Source organism: Trachymyrmex septentrionalis, unplaced genomic scaffold, assembly GCF_001594115.1.
Source record: "Trachymyrmex septentrionalis isolate Tsep2-gDNA-1 unplaced genomic scaffold, Tsep1.0 scaffold37, whole genome shotgun sequence".
Taxonomy (NCBI): domain Eukaryota; kingdom Metazoa; phylum Arthropoda; class Insecta; order Hymenoptera; family Formicidae; genus Trachymyrmex; species Trachymyrmex septentrionalis.
In genome coordinates, this window is record NW_017305536.1 from 8,025,477 (window position 1) to 8,049,384 (window position 23,908).

The 23,908-nt window shown below is 33.5% G+C and overlaps 1 protein-coding gene across 9 annotated transcripts in view; it reads right to left on the reverse strand.

The window, feature by feature from the left end:
* Positions 1 to 5,497: 5,497 nt before the first annotated feature.
* LOC108750640 overlaps positions 5,498 to 23,908 on the reverse strand; it is a 116,765-nt gene continuing 98,354 nt past the window's right edge. For 6 of the 9 annotated variants that reach the window (XM_018490231.1, XM_018490234.1, XM_018490230.1 and 3 more), the window contains 4 exons: positions 17,602 to 17,721; positions 14,502 to 14,773; positions 7,101 to 7,217; positions 5,498 to 6,193 (listed from right to left, as the gene is read on the reverse strand). In XM_018490231.1, coding sequence (XP_018345733.1) covers positions 5,968 to 6,193; positions 7,101 to 7,217; positions 14,502 to 14,773; positions 17,602 to 17,721 — 735 coding nt within the window. In that variant the 3' untranslated portion in view covers positions 5,498 to 5,967. Of the gene's footprint in view, positions 6,194 to 7,100; positions 7,218 to 13,861; positions 14,040 to 14,501; positions 14,774 to 17,601; positions 17,722 to 23,908 lie in introns of those variants that run through there. The other 3 variants (XM_018490236.1, XM_018490237.1, XM_018490238.1) reach the window with 2 other exon arrangements.

Below are 23,908 nucleotides of genomic sequence, written 5' to 3' on the forward strand. Positions count from 1 at the left end.
AAAAAGAAGAGAAAAAGATGTTAATTAAATCAAATAAGACATAAATGGATCTTAGCATAGACTTCTCTGTTAAATATTTTTTCTTAAAAATAATGCTCTGGTGAAATTGAAAGCATTGCGCCATCGCCCCTTTGTCGATTAATGTGTAATATGCGAAATATTTTGTAAATACATGTAATTACGTATGCATATATATACATATGCGTATATATTTGAGTATATAAGTAAGTCTTAGGCGGTTGTCAGCCGCTGGTTCCAAGTCTCCATGATTATTCAACACATTTGGTGCATTATCTTCTCAACACCAAAATTTCGACTGAGAGATTACAATGCCAGATATTAGATAAGTAATCCATATCACTTATCGTGCAACGCAAGAAAATTATCGTTATTTTTCATTCTTATAAATATAAAAGAATTATTATATGCTTAAAAAAAATTAACTTTTTCTGCTAACAAGATTCATTCCTTTAATCTTCCAAGCGGAACGGATTATGCAAATTTCCTCATTTGTATACACACAATGTAAAATTAATCTTTCAATAACGTACCCTTTACTCCGTTCACCTTTGCTCGAAAATTGTATAATGTAATTTTTAGAATAACATTAAAATTTTTTATTGTTCGCGCTGCATCAGCGGACGTTTAACTGGAAGTTATATATTATATGTCGTGTAAGAAGATTTTAAATTCTGAGACGTGTCCTAAGAATAAAAAGCATCGTCCGTGAGTGTGTTTAATTATCATGTGATTTATAATTATTATTTTATGATTGGTCGTGGGATATTTACTTGAGTGTGTTACAAGAGAAAGGAACGTACAAGTCGTTTGGTCGCAATTCCGCAGCTCATGGCAGATTGACGGGCGAAATAACAAAGATGCACGATAATTGGCGGCGATCGCAGGAGAGTTAATATTTCGAATATCGATTTTTCTCACGCAGTTACGCATATTGTATACATAAGCCTATTGTTTGCTCGTCCATACATTGTAACCCAGTTGACACGTGCGATAGCGTTCATGCGAAAATCTTGGGAAGGGTATAATCTGGGATTATCAATTCGGAGCATGCTACAGTTTGAAAATCTATATAATAATATATTAAGATATGAAACCTGATATTTAATATCAGGTAAGAGCTATTTTAATGACAGTGAAGTTCAAGAGATGGGGTAGTTTGTCATAGCGTTTCGATGTACTTATCCCTTTTGCACAACTCTCATGTAATTGAGGAATAGGTAAATAGATAAAATCGAACACTATAATACTAAGCGTTCAAATCTGGGAAAGTCGTATAGTAAGGCAATGACTAACATTTAGTAAGCCAGATTTTTCATATCGGTATTTATAATATTTAAAATCGTACGAAATTTATCTAAAATAAAAATATAAAATATTATCATTCTATCGAAAAATTTTTATCCAGGTTACTTCTATTCGTATTTCTTGTGTGATAAAAATATCAATTTCTAAAATAAACTCTTGTATTAGTATTTGCAATTTAACTACATTAAAGCTTATATTATTCTTATCGTTTTTGAATACTCGCGCTTTATTAAATTCCAGGTAGAGAACTAGGACTTAATATCGATGTAATATCGATAAGTGAAATGAGATGTATGTGTATGTATATGAAATTTAATTAAACAGATACGACGTACATCCTACTCTTATTAAATTCGTTAGACTTCGCTATTTAAAACTAAAACTAAAATTTAATTGATATTGATATGCTCCAGTCGATCATTAAGTGAGGAACTGGGAAATAGGTTCCGCGATCTCTTATGCAGTGCAATTGTAGCCTATAAAAATCGTTGTTTGCAAGCAAAATAAGTACGTGTAATCTGGTTCGATTGGTCCCCGAACTTCAGTTTGTAAATTACTTGTGCGGCCACGTGATAATGTTACGAATTTAAAACATTAAAAATTAGAAACCGCATTGATTTGGATTATAATGATGATATGTACAACTTTGTTCGCTATCTTCATTTACCCTGTAATTACAAATAATACTATGATGTCTATAAAATTTTTTTTGTAAAATGTGGTTGAACAATTAATTGCCGCAAATAAAGAAAAGTATCATATTAAAGTTTCTTCTTTGATTAATAAAGTAGTAAGCGCTTAGCAATATTTTAGGTCTTGATGTTCAATCTTCTAAGATTTAAGACATAATTAACATTAGAATTATTACTAATTTTAGCATTTTCATCCGGTTTCATCATAATAAATCTATTTTGAGTAATGAAATGAATCTCTATTTATTTACTCGGAATATTTAGTTAAGATTATTTATTATTTCAAATAAGATTTAGATTTAATTTTAAAAATTGTACAATATTTTAGTTTGCAATCTATGTAGAAGAAGCAAAAATGGAAATTAGAAATTGTAACAAATGTAAAAGATTATAAACCGGCAGCTATCCTAAATAATAAAGTAAGGAGTAAATAAATAAATAAGTAATGAAATAAAAGGAGTTTCGTAAATTTAACGCATGCATTAGCTATACATTCTAATTACTTATCAATGATGTCGATGAGAGATGAAGCATTTGATTTATAATTACGATTTTATAATCCCCCCTCCTTTCTATGACGATTGGTCCAGAAACGCGAAGTTGAGAAAGATATCGGTAGCGATGAGGCACGTGCTTCGCGTAGCAACGATAATGGAAAGAAGCCGTGCGGCTTTGCTCTCTAAAATTGACCCGATAAAGCTTTGCCTTGCAGAATGCTCCGGATAATCCCTGATAATACAGGGAATTGTTCTCGCGCGAGAATCTGTTGCACGCATCATTACACAATTGTTCCCACGTTGCAATGAACCCTGATAAGCGATAAAGCCGAAGGATAAAAAAAAATCTCGATATTTCTCTGCCTTCGTAGAGACGGAACCTCGCGGCTCACCCGCGATTAAGTTCCTTATCAAGGGGATATCATCGCGCTTCCGAGTGCCGTTTAAGTGAAAGAATATTCGCAGTTGCGTAGTATAGATACCTGGAAGTAACGATTTCTTCCAAACCCTCGCTTAACTCGTAAATGTATATATAATCAGTAGTATATAGCCGACTTAATTACACGTGGAGATGGATTAATCATATTTTCTTACATATCTTCTTAGCGTAAAATGTGTGAGATTGTTAAACTCTCTATTACTAACATCGCTAATTTTCCTTTATTTATTACTCTGCTTATCATCATGTGTCACAGACGTTGATACACGTATAATAAGCTTTCATGCGACATACGACGAGCTTGGCCTAAAGGAGATACTCGATCGATAATCGAGAGAGTGCTGTTATGAAATCCCCTACGCATTCATGAAAATTAATCTAACGGCTCGACTCGCGAAGAATCAGAATACGATTCGAGCTTTCAGGCATCTGTGCGTGGAGAACTTTCGCACGCGCAAGTCTTAAATTGTCGTTTGGAAGAGACATGTGGGCAATGCGAAAATAAATTGATTCTATGAGCACACCTGGCATGTGCGTCAGGGTGCTTCGGATCAGCCGCGCTTTTTCCTCTACGGTTGAAGAATTGCGCGGCTGCAGGTCCAAGACACATCCCGTGTGTTCGCTGTACGATGATGTGAAATTACAAGTGGTCGAGGTGTATAATTTCGAGTACTCGCGACTGCACATTTATCTTTACTACTGAGGAGATAAGGTAAGCAAACTTGTCCTCAAGTTCATCCCGAGATTACCGCTTCAGCACTCCATGGTGAACAGAAGGCGCGAACTACGCTTAAACGACTTAGCTTGGATAATAAACACTTCTAAGGCGCCAAGCTTATCCACGGGCTAGAAATGTGCGTATCACAGACGTTTCGACCTATATAGGTTTTGATAGCGCGAAATTATTTAGAATTAAATTTTTAATGTTTGTTCTTGCTCCTCGCTGATTTTGGATAATATCCAAAATTAGTAAAATCATACGCGCGATGATACCATTGACTAACATTGAGATATTCCTTGGAATCATCAAATATAATATCGATGTGTATACGAATTTGGCAATGTTTTTTGAATATACGAATCTATATTCGCTGATTAAAAATGTCAAGTTAACCCTTCGTTATTCGCATGTCCAAGACACTTTTGCATTATAAAAGTTTTGCATTATAAATGTTATTTTTATACACATTATTATATTAGCGCAAATTATTCATAAAAAAATTTGCATTTATTTTTATCTAGAGAGAATGTATAAAATATTATCAATCTTCATTTAATTGTAAATCATTAAAGAAAATAATAAAAATTGATATATAATGTTAAAATGTCAGAAATACTTCCCACAAATAATTACGTTTAAAAATATGTGAGTAAACTATATCCATTGCAGATATGTTATGTGGTCCCTTCGTAGGTAAAAAAATATGAGGATATGTATAACGTTTATCCGAGGAATATAATAGTAAAGATTTTAAGTATTATATAATGATTTTGTTAACAGATGTATACAGATTTTTTCTTGCGGGTTAATATCTTTTATACGATTTAATATCAGATATTTAGATAATGCGACAAGATAATAAATATGAAAATAGCTCATGAAATTTTACTATTCTGGACGTATCTGTTTCGTATTTATCAGTTAAACTGCGACATTTATAACCAGTTTTATGATTCGCTTCTGATTGATGTATGATACTTTATGTTACTGCTGAAGTTACAATTGCTAAGATAAAATTTTATGACACGATATAGTTTCTCGAGAGAAATCTGATCAAAGTTTATATCAATAATATTAAAAATAAGCTTAATGAAGTGACAAAAGTAACTGTTCGTTTTTCTGTGGTTTCAAATTAAATCGAGATTTCTATATATATATGTGTGTGTGTGTGTGTATATATATATATATATTTCAAATTATATTATATAAAGTTAAAAACTTAGACTTTATATCGTATTTTAATAAGTGATAAATGGGAAAATACCGTTTCCTATGTCTCTGTTATGTACAGAGATAAGCAAACCATGGAAGAGAGTGCGAAGTGGAAGGAAACGTATGTGTTATTATTACACATTTCATCGAAAATGTAATTAATTGAATCTATACAAACGATTTATATACCCAAGCTCAAAATGATATTAATTGTCCTTAAATTGCACGTTACGTCAACGTAATATTCCATCGTAAGTAAAGATGTGCAGTAAATTTGATTTTATGAAAATTCAACTCTGAATTCTTGCTGTTCCAAATTAGTATTAATTCACATTTACAATATCGAGAGGTAACAAAATTATCCACCAGACCACGTACATCTTAAAATACGATACAAAGGGTGGTCAAGTTTGATCCGAACCTTACTTCTCCCTCGAAACATTATAAAAAGACACAGATTTAAACATGCACATATATTTTTTAATATCTACATATGTAACATCAGATTGATCTTTTTAGGGAGATTTTCTAAGTACTGAAAAATGTATATCGAGCAGATCCATTATATTGAAAGTTAATTGATATTTAGCACTTATACCTCACACAGTACATTTTATTCGAGAGACGTCTTGGAAAGATCCTTAGGATATTCAGAGAACATAGAGACGTGGATCTAAAAGTCTATGAAATCGTTTATCAATGTGCTGAGAAATAAGCAAAGTTCGGATCAAATACGTTCGATTCCTCTTGCGCGGTCTCTATAATACAAGTAGCAAATATATTCATGACCTCTGAATTCTTCTAAGATAAATACGCGTGAAAGTATCGCTTATAACGAACAGGGATAGAGCGCACGCGAGAAACCCGCGCTCTCCCGCTTTACTCCGACTTACTTGGATCTATGGCGATCTCTTGGGAAATCGCGATAGCACCGTATCGGTCCCAGGTCGATACACTCGACAACGGGAGAATATAACGTCCGGGTCCCGACTTGGGAGAAGGTCGCTGGATGAAGACTAAGGGCGAGATCGCAGCGGATCACACGAGGAGCTCCTTGAGGAAGTCCTCGGCAAGCAAGTCCTACAAATAATCGTCGACGCGTTCGCTCTCGTCCGGCGGGCTAGGCTCGCTTACACTCAGGATCGGCAGACCGAAGTGTTGGACCTCGATGCTCGACTCCGTAGCTGTCCGCTTTGCGTACTCGCAGCTTTTCGTGTGCCGCTCGACATCCGCGCGTCGATGATAATGATGGTGCCGTAGTGGACAAGTGGCATCGGACTCGTACGATCGCCGTGCGGGATAACACCTGCGGGATTTCCATGGAATCAGTTGACGTTGATCTAAAATCTAATTTTAAAATCTAATTTTGACTCAAATCAGTTCCCATTAATATTCGGCACTTTTTCTTCTTTTAATTAAGATCTTATAATTTAAAGTGAGAATAAGTGGAATAGAATGGAATAATAAAGAAAATGTTAAAACATATAGTTTCAAAATTATGAAATTGTCACCAATAATGATATTATTGTAATAAAAATTGAGAATTTTTGTTACACTTTTGTAATCATATTTTTGTAGCGAAATAAAATTGTTATCTAATATTTTCATTAACGTTTTTGGATCTTCTATATATACAGTTGTCAAAGAAATTAAAAAAATGCATGATTAAACAAACTTCGATCTGCAATTGATTAAAAATTATACAAAAACATGACTGAAATTTTGTATCTGAAATTTATTCGTACATTTGACATCTATCCTGTGCGATTTGCAAAATATGTAACTTATTAAATCTATGTTAAAAACTGGTTATAAAAGAATCTTTAGAAATATATTTAATTTATACATAGATACGTGCACGTGCTGGAACTGTTGACCTTGCACAAGGTTCGACATACGATCAAGTCGTTATTTTTTAACAGACAGGGGAGATATTTGTGGGACAAGACGACGTCATCTACAACGCTGTATTTATGACCGACAGCTTCAGAGAAACACTTTAAGTTATAAATATCGAGCGTTTGTTGGGTATTCATAAAGTGATACATTTTACAGACAGGTCGTAGATACTTAGGTAAGATCCCGTGGTTATCACCGTTAATACATTTGACTGTGAATCTTTATCGAGAACAAAGGAGAATCAAAGTTCGACGGCTACCGATGGCCTTCGTGTTCCTAGATTAGAGTCGAATGAAACCAAACATCATCTTTACCGCTCGTCCATGGAAGCAGGCTGTCGCACGGGGCATTTGACGTACTCGTGGCTTCCGCCGGTGCGCCATCCCCTAAAACGTCTGATGACTAACGACGAAGATGCCACCGGAGAGTCCCTGAAACATAAATGCGATCGTTCTTGATGATGACAGAGATTTCGATATTCGCGCGTTCTGTGTAACTTGCAAAGTGATATTTACACATTATGTACGATATTTACACTTGTACATATCAAAACTTGCGATTTAATATATATTCTCGGCAAATATATATCGATGAGCAAAATTTTTACAAACTACTACTACTACAAAATCAAATTCGACGTTGAAGTTGATCGACAAGTAAAGCCGATCAATGTAATTCATGTCTTGTGCGTTTAACTTGGATCTGTAAAAATCGATTTTATAAAAATACAATTACTTACTGTTGATTATCAAAAGTAAAAATCTATTATTATTTATATACACTGCCCGAAATTAAAATTGCAATATCAAAAAAAGTAGACATCTGATTACCATTCATGTATTGTCATTAATGGAAATTATATAAACAAATCATTACATCAGCGTCGTAAACAATGGAGTTTGGAATGCAATGTTACACAGTGAAATTGGTCTACGTTCAGCAGAGAAGACTGATCAGTGAGCACTCAATAATTCTTTAATATATTGATTTCTACATTTAGATCCAGTAAAGTACTAAAGACGACACCCAATCTATATTAAAAAGATACTCACTAATCAGTTTTCTGATATTAAATTATAAATTGTCATAAAATTCAATATTTTTCAATAAATTATACAATAAACCTTTTGAAACTTTAATCATTTATTTACATTGTTCCCCCAATATAGATTTTCATCCCAAAATTTTATTCTTGACATAACAATTTCAATTTTCAGCAGTGTATTATCGATTTAGTAGATTAAAAAAAAGTTGCTGAATAATGCAATCACTTGCTAATTATAAAAAATAAAAATCTGTTATTAAAGTGCATATTATTAGTTTAGTAGTGCTGTAATTTTCATTGATCCTAATCTATAAGTAAAATGTCTGTGTGCGTTAAACATTACACATCACTGTGATCATTGTCGCTTGAACTTAAAGCGCTAAAACTGTTAATATCAAATAGCGCCTATTCATTCTCTGTCCTTCTGATTATAGCTCTGCGTAAGCTGTGTAAATTAAAAAAAAAATTTAAGTAGGTGTTTTGTCAAAGACTGATCAAGATATCGCGTCAATTATGCCGCGGGAATTTATCCAGGTAACGTTCTCGCTCAGAATAGTCGCTCGGCGACGATAGTAATCACTAGATAGAGAGTTCTGAATGTCAAGGGAGATAAAGTCGGCGAAGGAAAAATTACGCGCAACTTGCGTAACTACGAACAAAATCAAGCTAGGGGCTAGAAAAGGAAGTTTGCGTACCTACACGTCGCATGCACGCGTCGCACTTTTATAATTCATAACTTCTTATAGCGGCTGCGTGTAGCGACACGTGTGCATGTAACGTTGACATTATGGAAATGATGTGATGTTAGAAAGGAAAGCAGGACGTTCGCCAGGAGCGTATCCAAACAACGTGCGTGTGTGCGCGATTGTAGAATTTAAACGACCTAAATATATACTCGGAAACGTTCTTACGGCATGCGAGATTGTTGCTAAATCACACAGTCGCGTTTCCAAGAAAAGATGTTCCAATTTGGGTGGTGCAACATGTTGCCAAAAGGAAACGAAAAGTTGTCACGAGAACGATCACGTGCCATGCGATATGTACGTAGTATATGAAATCAAGTTCCAATATATTTTGACAAGAACGAAAAATATATCTTCAAAATATATTCTGTAACGTTACATTAATTTTAAGTATAAATTAAGTTGTAAAATATATTCTTTCTAACAAAAAAGAAAAACGGAAAATGATATTTTTATAAATTCTTGAAAATCAATCCCTGATAAAAATTATTTTATATAATATAGAAGGGATAGACAAATTATTTTATAATATAGAAGGGATAGAAAAATTATTTTATAATATAGAAGGGATAGAAATGAAACGTGCAGATATAACTAGAGCCAGCAAATAACTAGAAATAGTGGAATTTGTTAGTGGTCTTATACCTAGCATACATAGCTATGCGGCTGATATCGGATTCTAAAATTATGATCGATTTGTGATGAAGATGAGACGCTGCGAATATTGTAGCAACTATATTAACTCTCGCTATTGCCTAATGTAACTTTCAGGTCCACATATCGACTTTATTATCGTTTTGTTTCGTTGTTGCATTGTTCTTTGTGCTATTACAGCTCTGTGTATGAAGTTATGATATAAAATCCAATTTCTATTTTGTGTCTTCAGAGAAATATGAATTTATTATCAATTTATGTATGTATTTATTATGTACTTCAAAGCTTTTCCGAACGTCCAAACGAAGTGACCGGTAGAAGACAGAAAAATTGATCAAGCTCACAATTTCTATTTCTGGTTACGTATATTACACAGTAAATATTTAAGTTATTAATCAGATTTTTTAATCAGAGTTAGCCTTAATAAATTTAAGCAATCAATATTATATTGAAAATATTTTTGTGATCTGACTTTTATCTTTAATTTATTTAAGAATTTCCTAAATTTAGATGAATTTTTAAAAAATTGGCGTATTTAATTTCAATTTTCAATATAAACTAACGGTTATTTATCAATCGATCTCATTTTAAAATATAATTAATAATGTACTATATTAAAATATTATATCACTGATAAAAATATAGATAATATAATAATATAGAATATAAATAATCTTTTTATGTGAGGAGTTTCAATGCATTCAAAGGTAGAAGACGTAACTTGACAAAAATTATTTTTATATTTTATACTCGTATAAGTGTATAACGTAAGAAATTCAAAAGAGAACAGAAGAAGAAGAAAAAAATATATCTAAGTATAGATATATCATAAAATTATATTATTATATTTGGTCAATTTGGAAATTTTCTCCATTCAATAATTCGATACGGAAATGAGTCATTACAGCACATATTATATTAATCGCGCTTTAATTCGTATTCCGATACGTTTGATTCCTATGATATATTTATCCTATTTATAATAAATTGTAAATAAAAATAAGTAAATTTAAAATTACAATTATTTACAATTCAATTTAATATAATAATCGTCAATCAATGTTGAATTAAGAATCCACGATCCAATTTATCGTAATTATGTTGAAAAAATTCCAATGTTGGAAATGATGTAAATATGGTTTCAAAAAACTCGTTAAATCTTCTATTACTGAAAGAAACGTACTACAATTACGTCGAAATAGTTTTTCAATTTGAAGCAAAAATGTTTTTCATGGTGATCTCATCATATTATATATTACGTTGATAAATATGTAAAATTAATAATTTCTAAATAAAGAAGATATGACTTTTCAGTAATCACCTTCTCTATTGGCACAATGTATTTAAAATTGTAGTTAAAATTAATCTCTCTCTCTCTCTCTCTCTCTCTCTCTCTCTCTCTCTCTTTCTCTTTCTGTTTAATTATTTTCTGCAGTGTTTTATATGATAAAAGCGAGTACGTATAGTTCATGTAATTCTTTGATTACTAATCTTCTTTATACAGAACTTCCTTTAAATGCGTTTTCATAGCTGGATGTAATAAAGCTTTGATCAAATACATTAATATATATTCTGATATAATTAAAAAAAAAAGAGAGCGAGAGAGAGAAAGAGAGAGAGAGAAAGAGAGAGAGAGAGAGAAAGACAGAGACAGAGAAATAAATTTATTCAGTATATAAACCATTCTATTTTATTCTTGGATAACTTTAACTGCCGCCCTTGGCAGCCAAAGGATTAAACATCCCACGCACGTCGTGCATTCTTGCAACTAAGACCGATGCAAAGATTGCTGATGATATCATCGCTGATGCTAATCGCTTGATGATAGCGACGTAAGAATACATGCGGCAGAGCGTTGCGAAAAGCGAGAAGGTCGAATGACTGCCAACAGAAAGGGTCGCAAAGTAGCGAAGTCATTTACATGCGATGCACGGGTCAAGTGGGTATCGCCTATACTGAAATTGTGATCGATAACTGGCTGACCAACCGCGGGGTCGTACATCGGCTTGCATCGCGGATCGAAGCTCGTCGTGTTCCCGCAACGATGTATCGCCGCGTTTAAATTCCCCGGACCGTCATTATCGCTCGCTCAAGGGACGAGAGTGCACCTGACGCGAGCTACGGCCAGGTCGATGCATTTACTCTGTGTAAGTCGCACCCCCGGCGATCTGCATTTCTAAGAACTATATAGATCGCTCCGAGTGATATCGGTAGCGACTGGCCATAGGATAAATTAAAGTGGAGATGGTGGTATCGATATCAACTACTTCAGAACTATTAAGCCTGAATTTTGAAATGTTTAATCTATAAGGGTTAATTAGATTCAAATATTAGTTTAGAAATTGTGAAAATGGATTTTACACTCTCGAAAAAAGAGAAGAAGTAATGTCATATATGTAGAGATTTCCTGATGATATAGAATTTCAATATAATTTATTCTTCCGCATATATTTCATCAATGTAATTATATTACGAAAAAAATTCTATGACATCATCTCTTTCTCTATAATCTCTACTAATTATCACGCATTATATTTATGTTTCGAAAAGTTAACGTGACAACTGATACTTTGAGAGCTAAAACTTTCGTTTCGTTTTTTTAAAAGATTTATGCGTCGAAGTATTATCAAAAATATAAAAATTTCATAGATTATTCTATTATTACGTCTGAGCTTTTATATCTAAAATTCTGTATTCTAAAATTTGAACATAATTCTTTTATTGTGATTTAAAAGTCATTTAATTTTTTTATTTGCCTTAATTCTTGTGTAAAATTGTAGTACTTATTTGCAAATTTGTAAGAAAGTAGCATCACGAATTAAATCAAATTGTTTATGTACACTAATAAAACTCTAATAAATGTTCATGCAAAATTCGAAGCCACTTATTCATTTAAAAGTTATTTTATTAAAACTGTAGCAAAATATGGTAATTGCGTTGTAAAAACTATTAAGAGTTAAATACTTTGTATTTTTTGCACCTGGTTTCTGGGCTTATTTACAAAATTTTTTAACTGGTATGGTTTTTTGATTGAATTTTTTACTAATATTTTTAGCTAACATCATACAATCGAAACATTCTTAAAATATATTCCTTCACTTGAGAATGTTCTTTTCTGATATATTTTATTCTCCAATTATATTTTATTTATCAGATACTTCAAATGTGTGAATGATGATTTTATTCACATTTTTTTAATAACTCTTCACAAGATCTTTAAAAATCCAGAATTATGAGATGGAAATTTTGTGAATTGAGCAGATGTCAATTTCAATGACAGGAGAGAAAATATAACAATTTATCTCAATGCTAATTGAGATGTACAATAATATCAATTTGCAAAAACGTAATATTTCACTTGAAATAGTTAAAATTTACACACTCGATTGATACCGTTATTAACAATTGTATTTTTGAAAGTTTAAACTGGTTAACTGTAATTATTTTATAGATCGTGTCAATCTCAAACAATAGGAAATTTAACATTCTGAAATTATATATGCATATGAATACGACGTTTTGATATAATTTGATATAAATATCGGTGAACACGAGCGTTAAATATTATATTATATTTATATTAAACGAACACGAGTTGTATTCTTGACAAAGAAATAATGGTGTTCCATGAAATTATCAACATCACTGGCGTGAAATATCATGATTACAGAAATATGTGAAAATATGCGTAAATACGTAATTTAATAATTCATAATTGTTGCAAGAGCACATATATAAAATAAAATTGAAATAGAAGGCAATTGCGATGCGTGCAACCGAGCGTGTAATTTTAAAATTAATAAAATTCGCAAATTTATATATAATAAATGAAACACTACCGTTCAAAAGTATTTATCCACTCTGCCGTTCTTAATTAAACGAAGAAGATGAATTTCCATTTTTTTCTACTTTCTAGATGTTAGACTTAATGATGTTTAATAGCTACAAATTTTTAATTCTACAAACAATATAAGAATACGGTAGAATTACAACGGAATTCAGGTATACAAAAAAGATATACATACAAAAATTGAGGTGGTCAAATACTTTTTAGTGGTAATGTACATCCATCAGTTATGAGAATTTCACGAGATGCCTCGCACAACTTGCGATCTTAATTTGAATGATAGATTACGGAAGTTCGACTTCGCAACCGAATTTCCCTTCTGTCACTGAAATTGAGATTCGCTCAATTTACAAAATTTTCATCTCATAATTCCGGACTTTTGGAGATCTTGTGAAAAGCTGTGAAAATAAAACGCACGAATTTACATCATGAATAAAAGTTATTATTATTCAGCATTTATATGATATTTTTTCACAAAATTTCCGCAACGCTGTCATAATTTTTGTTTACACGAGTGTAAGTAAATATGTAAAAAAAAAATACTATAGGACGACCGTGCTTTTTAAGTGCAGCAATTGAAATGGAATACGAGAGCACGTCGAGGGATACTACTTGTACATGCATCCCATGATAAAAGAGCGCCGTTTCGGTGATCTCTATTGTATTATACAAGTGCCCGCGTAAAATCGTTTTGAGATTTGTGAGCAAAAACATTTGATAATAAATGATAAGAGAACGAGGAGAGTGGACAGAGGACCGTTCGTCTAAAATCACAATGCAGTTCTACGGTCAATATGAATTTATTCCCCGAACGGACGTATAAGTCTTTGACAATCGTTTATCATTCTTCTATGATTTCATCTAATCATATAATCGTATACCACATAACAGATTACTATTGACGAAACAGGATAAAGAAGCGTGTCCGTCCAAGTTGTTGATTTATAAGGGTATCGTCTCCACGCTGCAAATGGTAAATGCAAATTTCTTAGAGAGTTTACTTTGCTTTCAAGATAACGTTAAATCATATTTAATTGCGTGTAACACGCGTAAAGGCTACACGTAAAGGCATATATAATTCTATCGCTGTAAGCGAGTTAGTTGAGTCTGGTTTGAACACGTGAATATTGCACTGATATTAGAATCAGAACGTCAAATATTGTTTCGAATATTCGCTTAATCATAATTGTTATGAGCGTGGAATCTCTTCTGATAATAGCAGAAATTGAATAATATCGAACGCTGAAGTAACTGACAAACATAATACGTTGAAATTTGAGAAAATTAATTTTAGTTCTCTCTCCATAACAGTCCACACGAATATTTTATGCCGAAGCGCAATGCTTTTAGCGTGGCTAAAATATCGGGTTAAAAAAAACAAGAATTGAAAATCGGTGCATGAAAGCGACTCTTAAATTTAATCTACCTTGAAGAAGGCTGTTGATGACTAGGATCCAACAGTGACGTTTCCGTATTGTCCTTCGTTGCACTCTCGAGACTACTCTGCCTCCTTGAGTCCTGATCCTCGGACTTGTCGTCCTGATTTGGCTTCAAAAAAGACTCCCGGTCGCCTTCGGTACTGTCGTCTTTGGAGCTCCTTCGAGGGTCCTGGCGATTTGTTGTCGCGAGAGGTAAATTATCTGCACTGCGAACCTTACGGCACAATTTGGACGTGGACCCGTGGCGTCGCAGAAATTCCTGAAATCACAAGGCGTCGGACGTGTTCAGAGTGATTGGGATGATGCTTTTAATAATTTCCTTTTTTCTTTAACAGAATTAGACTTCTCATAGATACTTTTTCACGTTGTGCGCCATTTAGTGTAATGTGGTAATACGAGTGTAATGTGGTAGCATAAGATAGTGAATAAGTAGAAAAGTAGACGTATAAGTAGAAAAGGGAGAAGAGTATAACGTCTATAAAATTGAAAGGTGTAACGTTTCTTTGAGAGAAATATGTTTACCAGTAAAACGCCAACTAAAAGTAATATAATATCAATCCCATACACACAGCACAGATCATTCCAGCAATATTGTAGTAACATTGCTGCAAGGGATAATCTCGTACTTAACAATGTAAATGTAATAAATATAACGTATGTATTATATAACAGTCACATTGTTGAGTGTGAAATTATAACATTGATGTTACTTTTAGTTAATGTTTACAGAATTATTTTTATTGTAAATGTGTGCTGTGCTTGTCTTCCTTCATGCACGAGATTAATTTCGATCTTCGAAATACGGATTAAAAAACTGCGAATGGCGACGCAGTACCGGGTATGTATTTTTTTGCGAGATGATCGATTTTGTGTCACGAACGCAACGAAGCGAATTCGGGCTGATCAACTCGTGAACGCCTCGTGGGCGTTTCGCAGGAATGAAATAACATACCGATATATAATGCAAGAAGAGCACCGAGGTATTAATTTATACATTTGTCTCGTAAATTCGTAATTTGTCAGAAATTGGCAACAATTGATTATCCGGACAATTTAGTCTGTCAATTCCGCGTGCTGTTGCAAAGAATACGCTGAATGCAGCAAATCGCGTGTGCAATATCGACCTTGAAGAACACCAAGCAAAGAATCTTATATTATTAACGATATTACTGTGCTAGTACTGTGCCAATTGCGAGCCAATTGTCGTTAGTAGTATTGTGCCAATTGTGACGGCAGAGTGTCCCAATATAATGTGTGTAAATATACAAATAAATTTATTATGTATTTATATATAAATATATATGAATATACAAAGTGTATACGACAAATAGTAGATAGACATCCAGTGCCAACTTAGAATGAGAGAAACGCGATTTGGAAATGTAATACACACATCGTTCATGCGGCGAAAATGAATTTGTCCATTTCCTTACAAGTAATCCACGAACATATCGATCATCTGATGCTACACTTCGCCACAGATTACCTTGAACTTTGACGTTTGAGGTATCTCTTTCGCACGAACTCTTTCGTGTTCATTATTTATTGAAATAACTGTCGCACTGAGGGATATGGTTATTCCCTTCGACTTGGTTGCGTTAAGTTAACAATATATGCCGAAACGCGCAATCTGAAACTATAACAATCGTGTAACAATCGTGCAAAGTGGGAAGGCAATGTCGATGGGTGATTGTTCAACGGTACGCGGAAAGTGGTTTCAATTTTTGGAAGGCAATTTGTCGCAGTAATCATGATTAATAGTCCACGAGTTGTTGTTGCGGTAAAATAATCAATTACCGGACAATCGCGCAATATTTGTTCTTGTAAAAAAAAAACATGAAACAAAATTATTCAATTTTTGTTTCACCTTTGTCTCGTCAAGTTTAATGATTACTCGCTGTTCTTTCATGTATAATTGGAATAGACTATCGTACGAAAAACGCAGCCACTATTTACCACGCAGAAGGCTGGTATAACATAATCTTTAATTTCCACAAAGCAAGAAACGCGACGATTCTACTCTAATGATGTTATTAAAATTCAACGTTATCTTACTATAAAAATTTAACCAGTTCACGTTATCCCATAATTCTTAGAAATTCATATACAATATTTCTTTTGCCATTTAGATTAAATTGAAACATTAAACATCTGACTGAAAATGAATTATAAAAATTATAAGTTTATATATTTATATATTTCGTTATTATATAATATATTGTTTTAGTATTTTATTCTTAAAAATGTATCAGGTGTATTGTCTCTGCAAAAAATAACTGGAACTGGAAATTTATACTTTCTGTATAAAAATAAATGTTATATACATATCAAATAGTTCAATAAAATTAAAATTTATATTTAACAATTTTATAATTTAAACTACAATTTTCTCATTTTATTTTAATTATTTTTTTAAAAACGTATCTATTTCTAATTAAAATAATTTTTTATCCAAGTTCTAATCGCTGCCAGATTTTTTGTATTACTTTCAAATATATACGTACAATTTGTAATTTTTTCATAATTTTTTCATTTTGTTAAAAAATACGTATTATACATCCTTAACAATAGTCCCAATATATATGCATCGTCTATGCATATGATATGCATCCATATGATATGTATCACGTCATATCGTATCGCCAGTGTTAGAATACGAATCAGCTTGAGTTCCAGGATACGCTGTACATATTCAAATTTCGACAATTTACTTCTCAATCATTCTATTCTCGATCACCCAAGTGTCAATCAAGACGTAAATTCAAGGAAAGTTACACGTTATTACAGAGAATCGTTGCAACAATTTGTAGCATGTAGTTAAAGTTAAACGCTATCCTTGGAACTCGCCCACCGGTTCCACTGATTTCCGATTTCAATCTTCCCGATTGCTATAATCGGAAACTGGCCTCATGGGCCGACACGATTACGCGGCCGCTACGCGACGGACTTTGCGTCCGCTCCACCTCTGGAGAAGGTCGCGGCGAAATCGCGCCAGTCGATCGATCGGGTCGGTTCGAGGACGCGGCTGTCCACCTCACGTAATCCATCGATCTTTCTATGTGGATTTTTCCCGGCACGATTACTTACCTGCGATAGGAAGCCGGCCACGTCGATGGCACTGTTGACGCGCGGCCTCGAGGTTCTCGGCCAGCCTAAAGCTCCGCCGCTGTCTAAGGAGTCCACGTGATGGCTCGACCAGTGCAGATGCTGGAAATTTCAGTCGTTTCTGATCACGTTATCAGAACGGGAGAGAAAGCGCGATCGACGGCGATGATAATTGCAGTCGAGCGCGACCTCTCGAGAAGCGTGACGTTTTAATGCACGTGGGATCTACGTGATAAGAAAAGTTGAAAGGCCGACGGGGGCGAGCGAATGAGGGTGCCGTGTCGTGAACAAAATTGCAGAGACGAGAGTGAACTACAGGATGCACCGGAAGTCCCGCGATTCCTCTTGCTCGTAAATCTCTTTGTAAATGACTAGTCAGAGTTTATAGATTAAATAGAAAAAAATAATTTTTACAATTTCTTCACACAAACTAAATAACTTTAAATGAAATATCGAATTTCTTCAACCCGCTCTAAATGGAAAGGCATATTAAATTTTACTTAAAATAAAATTGGTCTCACAATAAAATATTTATAATTTAAAAATCATTTATAATTTTGGCTTCCTTTTTAATATTTAACTCCAAAAGAAATATATCCATTTACATCCAGAGAGATTGAGATAAATTTCTATTGATCTAAAAAAGTTACTTATTTTTAATCTCATCGAGATAAATTACAATTTAAAGTTTGCAATGTTAAATTCATTTCTATTTTGACATTAATTTCTAATGTCTTTTGTAAAGTAAAAAGTAATGAAATTTTTAAAGGTTTTATGGTAAGCGCGGTACTTCTGGGGCAACCAGCACAACGACATGATGATGATTACGATATGAAAATGTCGCTTTTTATTTAGGGAAAAGAAACGCGGTTTGCCGCGGCATAATGACAGAACAAATATCCTCGTAATGTAGCACCTTCATCCCACTGCCCCTTTCTTATTTACGTTCTACTTCTCTTGAACAACTGGGATAAAAGCACGTCTCTAGATTTTACAATCTACGTTGCTACGCGTACATCATTTATCTATATCGACTGACTTAGGGGGAGAAAGAATTTAAACCTCGCAATTAGGGATAGGTGCTAGCGTATATTAACGGCGTTAAAAACGCTTCTCAAATTCTTACTGGTAAATGTGGGCATCGATCTCACATCGCGGTCATGTCATTTCCATAGAGATTCAGGGACTGATGTTCGGGCTACGAAAATACTTACACGTCAAAGTTCATCGTATATTCGAACACGTTAATCAAATTTGGAAGCGATTCGAAAATCAGCTCGGACGAAATGGTGATTTCCATAAAATCGATAACGAGTTATTAATCTTGCCTTGCAGATATACTCGCACATTTTTTTAAATCGAGTAGGAATTGATTCCGGATTTCAAATAAATGGCATGACATGATAGTTCTGCGATTTTCGCTACAATGCAATTGACAGCTGTCGTAAAACTCTTAAAAAGTATATAACAAACAATTATTTATTATAAAATTATTAAAATTGAGAATTATTAATTTCAATCGGCATCTGTTAATTCGAGAATCTGTTCCATTTGTCTAATTTCTATATTAAAACTGTCAACAATTAAAGCAGAAAGCATCCAAATAAACTGAATAATGTTTTATTCAAATATCACGTTAGATTAACATATTTCCCAATTAAAAATAAAATATGTTGAATTTAAAAAACATAAACTTTGAAAGGGAGAACAACATTTGTTAAATTTTTTACAGGAAAAAAAAACTCTCGTAATCTCTGTCCTTTATTCGCAGACCGTGTCAATTACATTAGCAATGCTGATTATTTTCACGTTGCTCCACGAAAAATATTTTCACGTTTCTCCACGAAAAATATTTTTGGAGCACGCTTTCGTCCGTATTTTCGTATCACCAGTTTGACAGCATAAATCGCGCTGTCGTATCGCGAAAGTAACAAAAAATTCTTTATGCGAAAAAAATCCTTGGGAGCCAGTGCTTCTTTGCAACATCCTCTATTCTCTTACTGATGCAAATTTTTGCGCGATACGACGAGCTACTCTGGCTCTACTTGAAAGCATTTCAGATTGTAAGCGTCTTTATGAGTCGATAATCATGATGAAAAGCATTATGCACTGTGCGTCGTCTTAAAATTCCTGTTCACTCATCATTGGTGGTATGTATTGTTGTATTTCATAAAATAATATTATAAATATTTTCAGTTCTATCGATCGTAAGTTATTTTAACGAATCACGTTTCTATTATATATTAATATATTTTGCAAAAATATTATTGTTTATTTTCTCGCTTTTGACGTCATTATCTGAGATAGTAATGGACTGTAATCGTGAGTGAACAGGAGCCTTAATTCGGAACGGCGGTTACTTGTTTTAACCTGCCATTAGTGCGAGGAGGTGCAATGTTCAAAGCTGATTTAACGACGCTAGTTCATCCTCTGGGGTACAAACTGATTCTTGTTCAGATTTCAATAAGAGTGCCATATATTGATATTTGCCTTGGAAACAAGCGTAATCGTAAAACACGACAAAACGATGAAAATAAAATTAAGTCTGCACTTGACAGCGAGTGAACACAACATATTATAACGATAACACAAGTGGTTCCAGTTAATATCGTGAGACAAGGGGCGAAAGACGGTCAGACGACACAAAATAGCAGCTCCCTACCTCGTTGCACCAATAGCAGTGACTTTTCACGCGTAATCACTAATACACGATTCAAGCGACTGACATTATAAATTCCTGTGCATAAAAGTCTTCGGTATTGTGCTTTAAGAGTGCCATATATATTTAAAGAGATAATTGAGGTGGGGCTGAGTTTTTAAGCGGCTCGAAGCAATTGAGAGGCGGTGATTTGCTTTCAAACCAAGCTGCTGGGAGTGTCGTTGAACGAAAAGGGAATTTGTTGGAAATAAATCGATCGGACGGAAATCCGGAAAAGAGACGGTGTCCTCTTTAGGCGACAAGTAACTTCGGGGCGCTCTTGTTTTCCGGCGGTTTTAAGTTTTAACGCTTCAGATGCGGCATCTGTTACTTTTGCACGTATGATGATACATTATCGTCGTCTACGCGTCGCGATAACATGAGAATGTGATTTGCATCTGTATGCATTCAAGCGAGATGGTCAAAGATATTATGTTCTTTAAAGCGCTTACCTAAATTATTTACAGACTTCTGGGAAACTTATCGGAAGATTCCTGCGCTTTAGCGTAATTTAAGTGGAAAACTCGTAAACTGTGCAGTATTAACTCGCAACTACCGTAACGACATCAACTTCGCCGCAGATATTTCATAAAGTGTTTCGAAAGGATGCGTACTTCTCTCTTAGTACTGACCTCTTCAGCTCATTTATAATTTACCTTTCCAATTATTATGAGAAAAAAAAATAAAACTGACTTATAAATTAAGTAAAACAAGTAAAATATATAAAAGATCATTCCAATCTGTCAATATGGATTGCCAATTGTCAATATGAATGACAGTTACATTCATTTTTCTTTAATCTTTAGTAGTTGAGAGTTAAACTTTTTTATGCTTATATAAGAAGTGCATAAGATGTTGAGGCAACCGTCGTGTGTTTGTGGTTTTGAAAACTAAACTCAGAATTAAGCCGCTTTTAACGTGCCTCAGAAAATATTCAGCGTTAGCGCGTTGGAGCGTATTTCATCGACTGCTTCAGCCATGATTACTTTTTGCCTCTCACCGATTTGGCGAATCTGTGTGAATTGCACGGAGAGACGAGCGAAATAAAACGCATTAAGAATTAAAGCTGGAAGCATCGAGTTAATGGAACATGAATCTAAATTCATGGCCGTACGCAAAAAAAAGTTTCCATATTAATGTTAGAATATTATATGATCGTAAAAATTTTCTATCCTGCGCCGCCATTCTATATTAACCCGGAAATAGATGTGAACCGTTACTTTTTTATGGCGCAAATGGTAGTGTAACATTTTACAGCTCGTTCATAAATATTGTAGTTAGTCTTGTGTAATGAGTGATAGTTTATTTACAATAGTTATCATCAGAAACGTAAAATGAATTTTGTCAGTAAAAAAATTTTACATTACAGAATCAAAATCGGTTGATTATATTTTCATACGTTTTAAATTAGAGCGAAAGGGAAAGCTTTCACGGTTTGCGGAATTAAGATGTAAATTAAATTTTGCGCAATTATTTCTGTATCAAACGAGATGATTTCTCTTTCTCGTATCGTGAACTGAATCTTTTTTCTCAACAAGCCGTTTTTCATCTAACTTTGAAAATTATACAGAATGATTATGCATAAATTTAATTAAATTTTAAACAATGGATAAAGTCGTATAGAATAAAATGAATTTTTTAATAAAAAATATCTACGAAAACGCGTGCAATAAAAGAAATTATATATAGTGTATGAAATTACAGTGATCCCTCAAGAGAATGAAAATAACATTAAAATCTTTCTCTTTGCTACAATTATAATGACATGATGCTTCCGTGCATCATGGCCTGAAAGCTTTCATTTCCCTCTACACATTTCCAAGTACAGTGTTGTAGACACGCCATTGTACGATACTAGACGTCATACATACGTGCTTTAATTAAATGTATTCTGTAGAGACATTTTCAGCAAATACATAGACGTATCGTAATTATTCAAAGCTAATAGCCAAGTATTAATTGACAGCTAGCATTTGATATGCGTAATATCTCAAGCTTAAAATTGATAATACCACATCACGTTAAAGATTAATCTCAAAACTTTATAAATATTTCCTTTTGAAATATATTTAGATATCTAGAACGCAACAGGCGATCAATGTAGACCAACTCACTAATTGCAGAGTTTACTTCTCTAATAAATAGTCGGATTCGCATCGGTGATACTTGTTTTGCTCTAAACCACACCGGAAATACATGCATGTAACGCTTAATATTATTTTAGTAATGGAAGCATACACCGAATTATTCGAGCAATCCGCTCCGTCCATGTATTCATGGTATCAAAATACCTTTCAAAAATGTTTTGAAAACTGCAGTGTCACGTGTATCAAGATATATTAGCGATATTTCAATAACTGACTTTTTTTTTTGACGATCAATCATAATAGATATACACTTAATACTTGGTGTATAAATATGAAAAATTCATTATTTAATATCATAACATTTATTGACGGTTAGTATACATTGAAACTAAGATCAAAAGGTCAAAATGGAATGTTAAAAAAATATGTTACACAACAAATCCACGTTTTCACGAATTTATTACATAAAAGGAATACCAGCCCCGTTTTTATTTATTAACAATGCCCGTCAACAAGTTCATGTAGCACACTGGTTGTGTTTGTATCGGCTTACTAGCATACGATTTTTTATGGCAATTACATAAAAAAATAAACTGTTGGGTACTCTCCAATTTTTGTAGGTTTCTCTCCGTGCAATCCTGCGGGCTCCGCTTGCCAGTCACTCTTCGTGACCGAACTCCTTTGTTGCAGCACTATTTGCAAAATAATAAATCGTCGACGCAAAAGGAAGTACATACACGAGAGGATTTAACCGTTCTAGGAAGTTTCCCTTGGTTATGGATTCAAGTTAAATAGGTCATGTTAAAAATCGACCACGAGTTCTTGTAACATTTATTCAATCAGCCGCAGGCTGGAGTTTACGTTATGCAATTTAATTAGCTCGCGCCGAAGGGTGGAGATTCAATCAGATTTACTGCGTCTCTATATCCCGTCAGTCTCTCATCTTCGACAGGACTTCGTGATTCCGATCAGATTCAGGTCAACATGCTATTAACCTTTGAAGTTTCGGTTGACTTCGAGATAAGATAAATTTAGCGACAGCAAGATACGAATTGTGAGCGAGTGTTTATCTTGTGTAACTTTCCGCGTGTGCGCGGGAGTTGACTTGGCTGTTGTGTAACGTGAGTGGCACACAGGACATCTTCCATTTTCTCTTAGCTACAAAAAATGAGCCAAGAGAATTTCGTTCTTTCTACGTATACAATAAGATGATATCAATCACGATAAAGTCACACAAATTAATTCATTTACGATTCAATTAATATGACTCACTTAATTAAGCTAATACTGACAAAACAAATAATTGTTACAGTATTCATATTATTGCTACATTGATGAAGTCAAATAAACTAAGATTTATTGAGGGATTATAAAATCTTCAAAAAATAAAAAAAAAGCACTTTCTGTAAAATGTTTATTATACCCTTAATTAAAGATTAAAGATATATAAAAAAACTATTTATAAATATAATTTTTAGAGATTATTTGAAAAAATTACGCATAA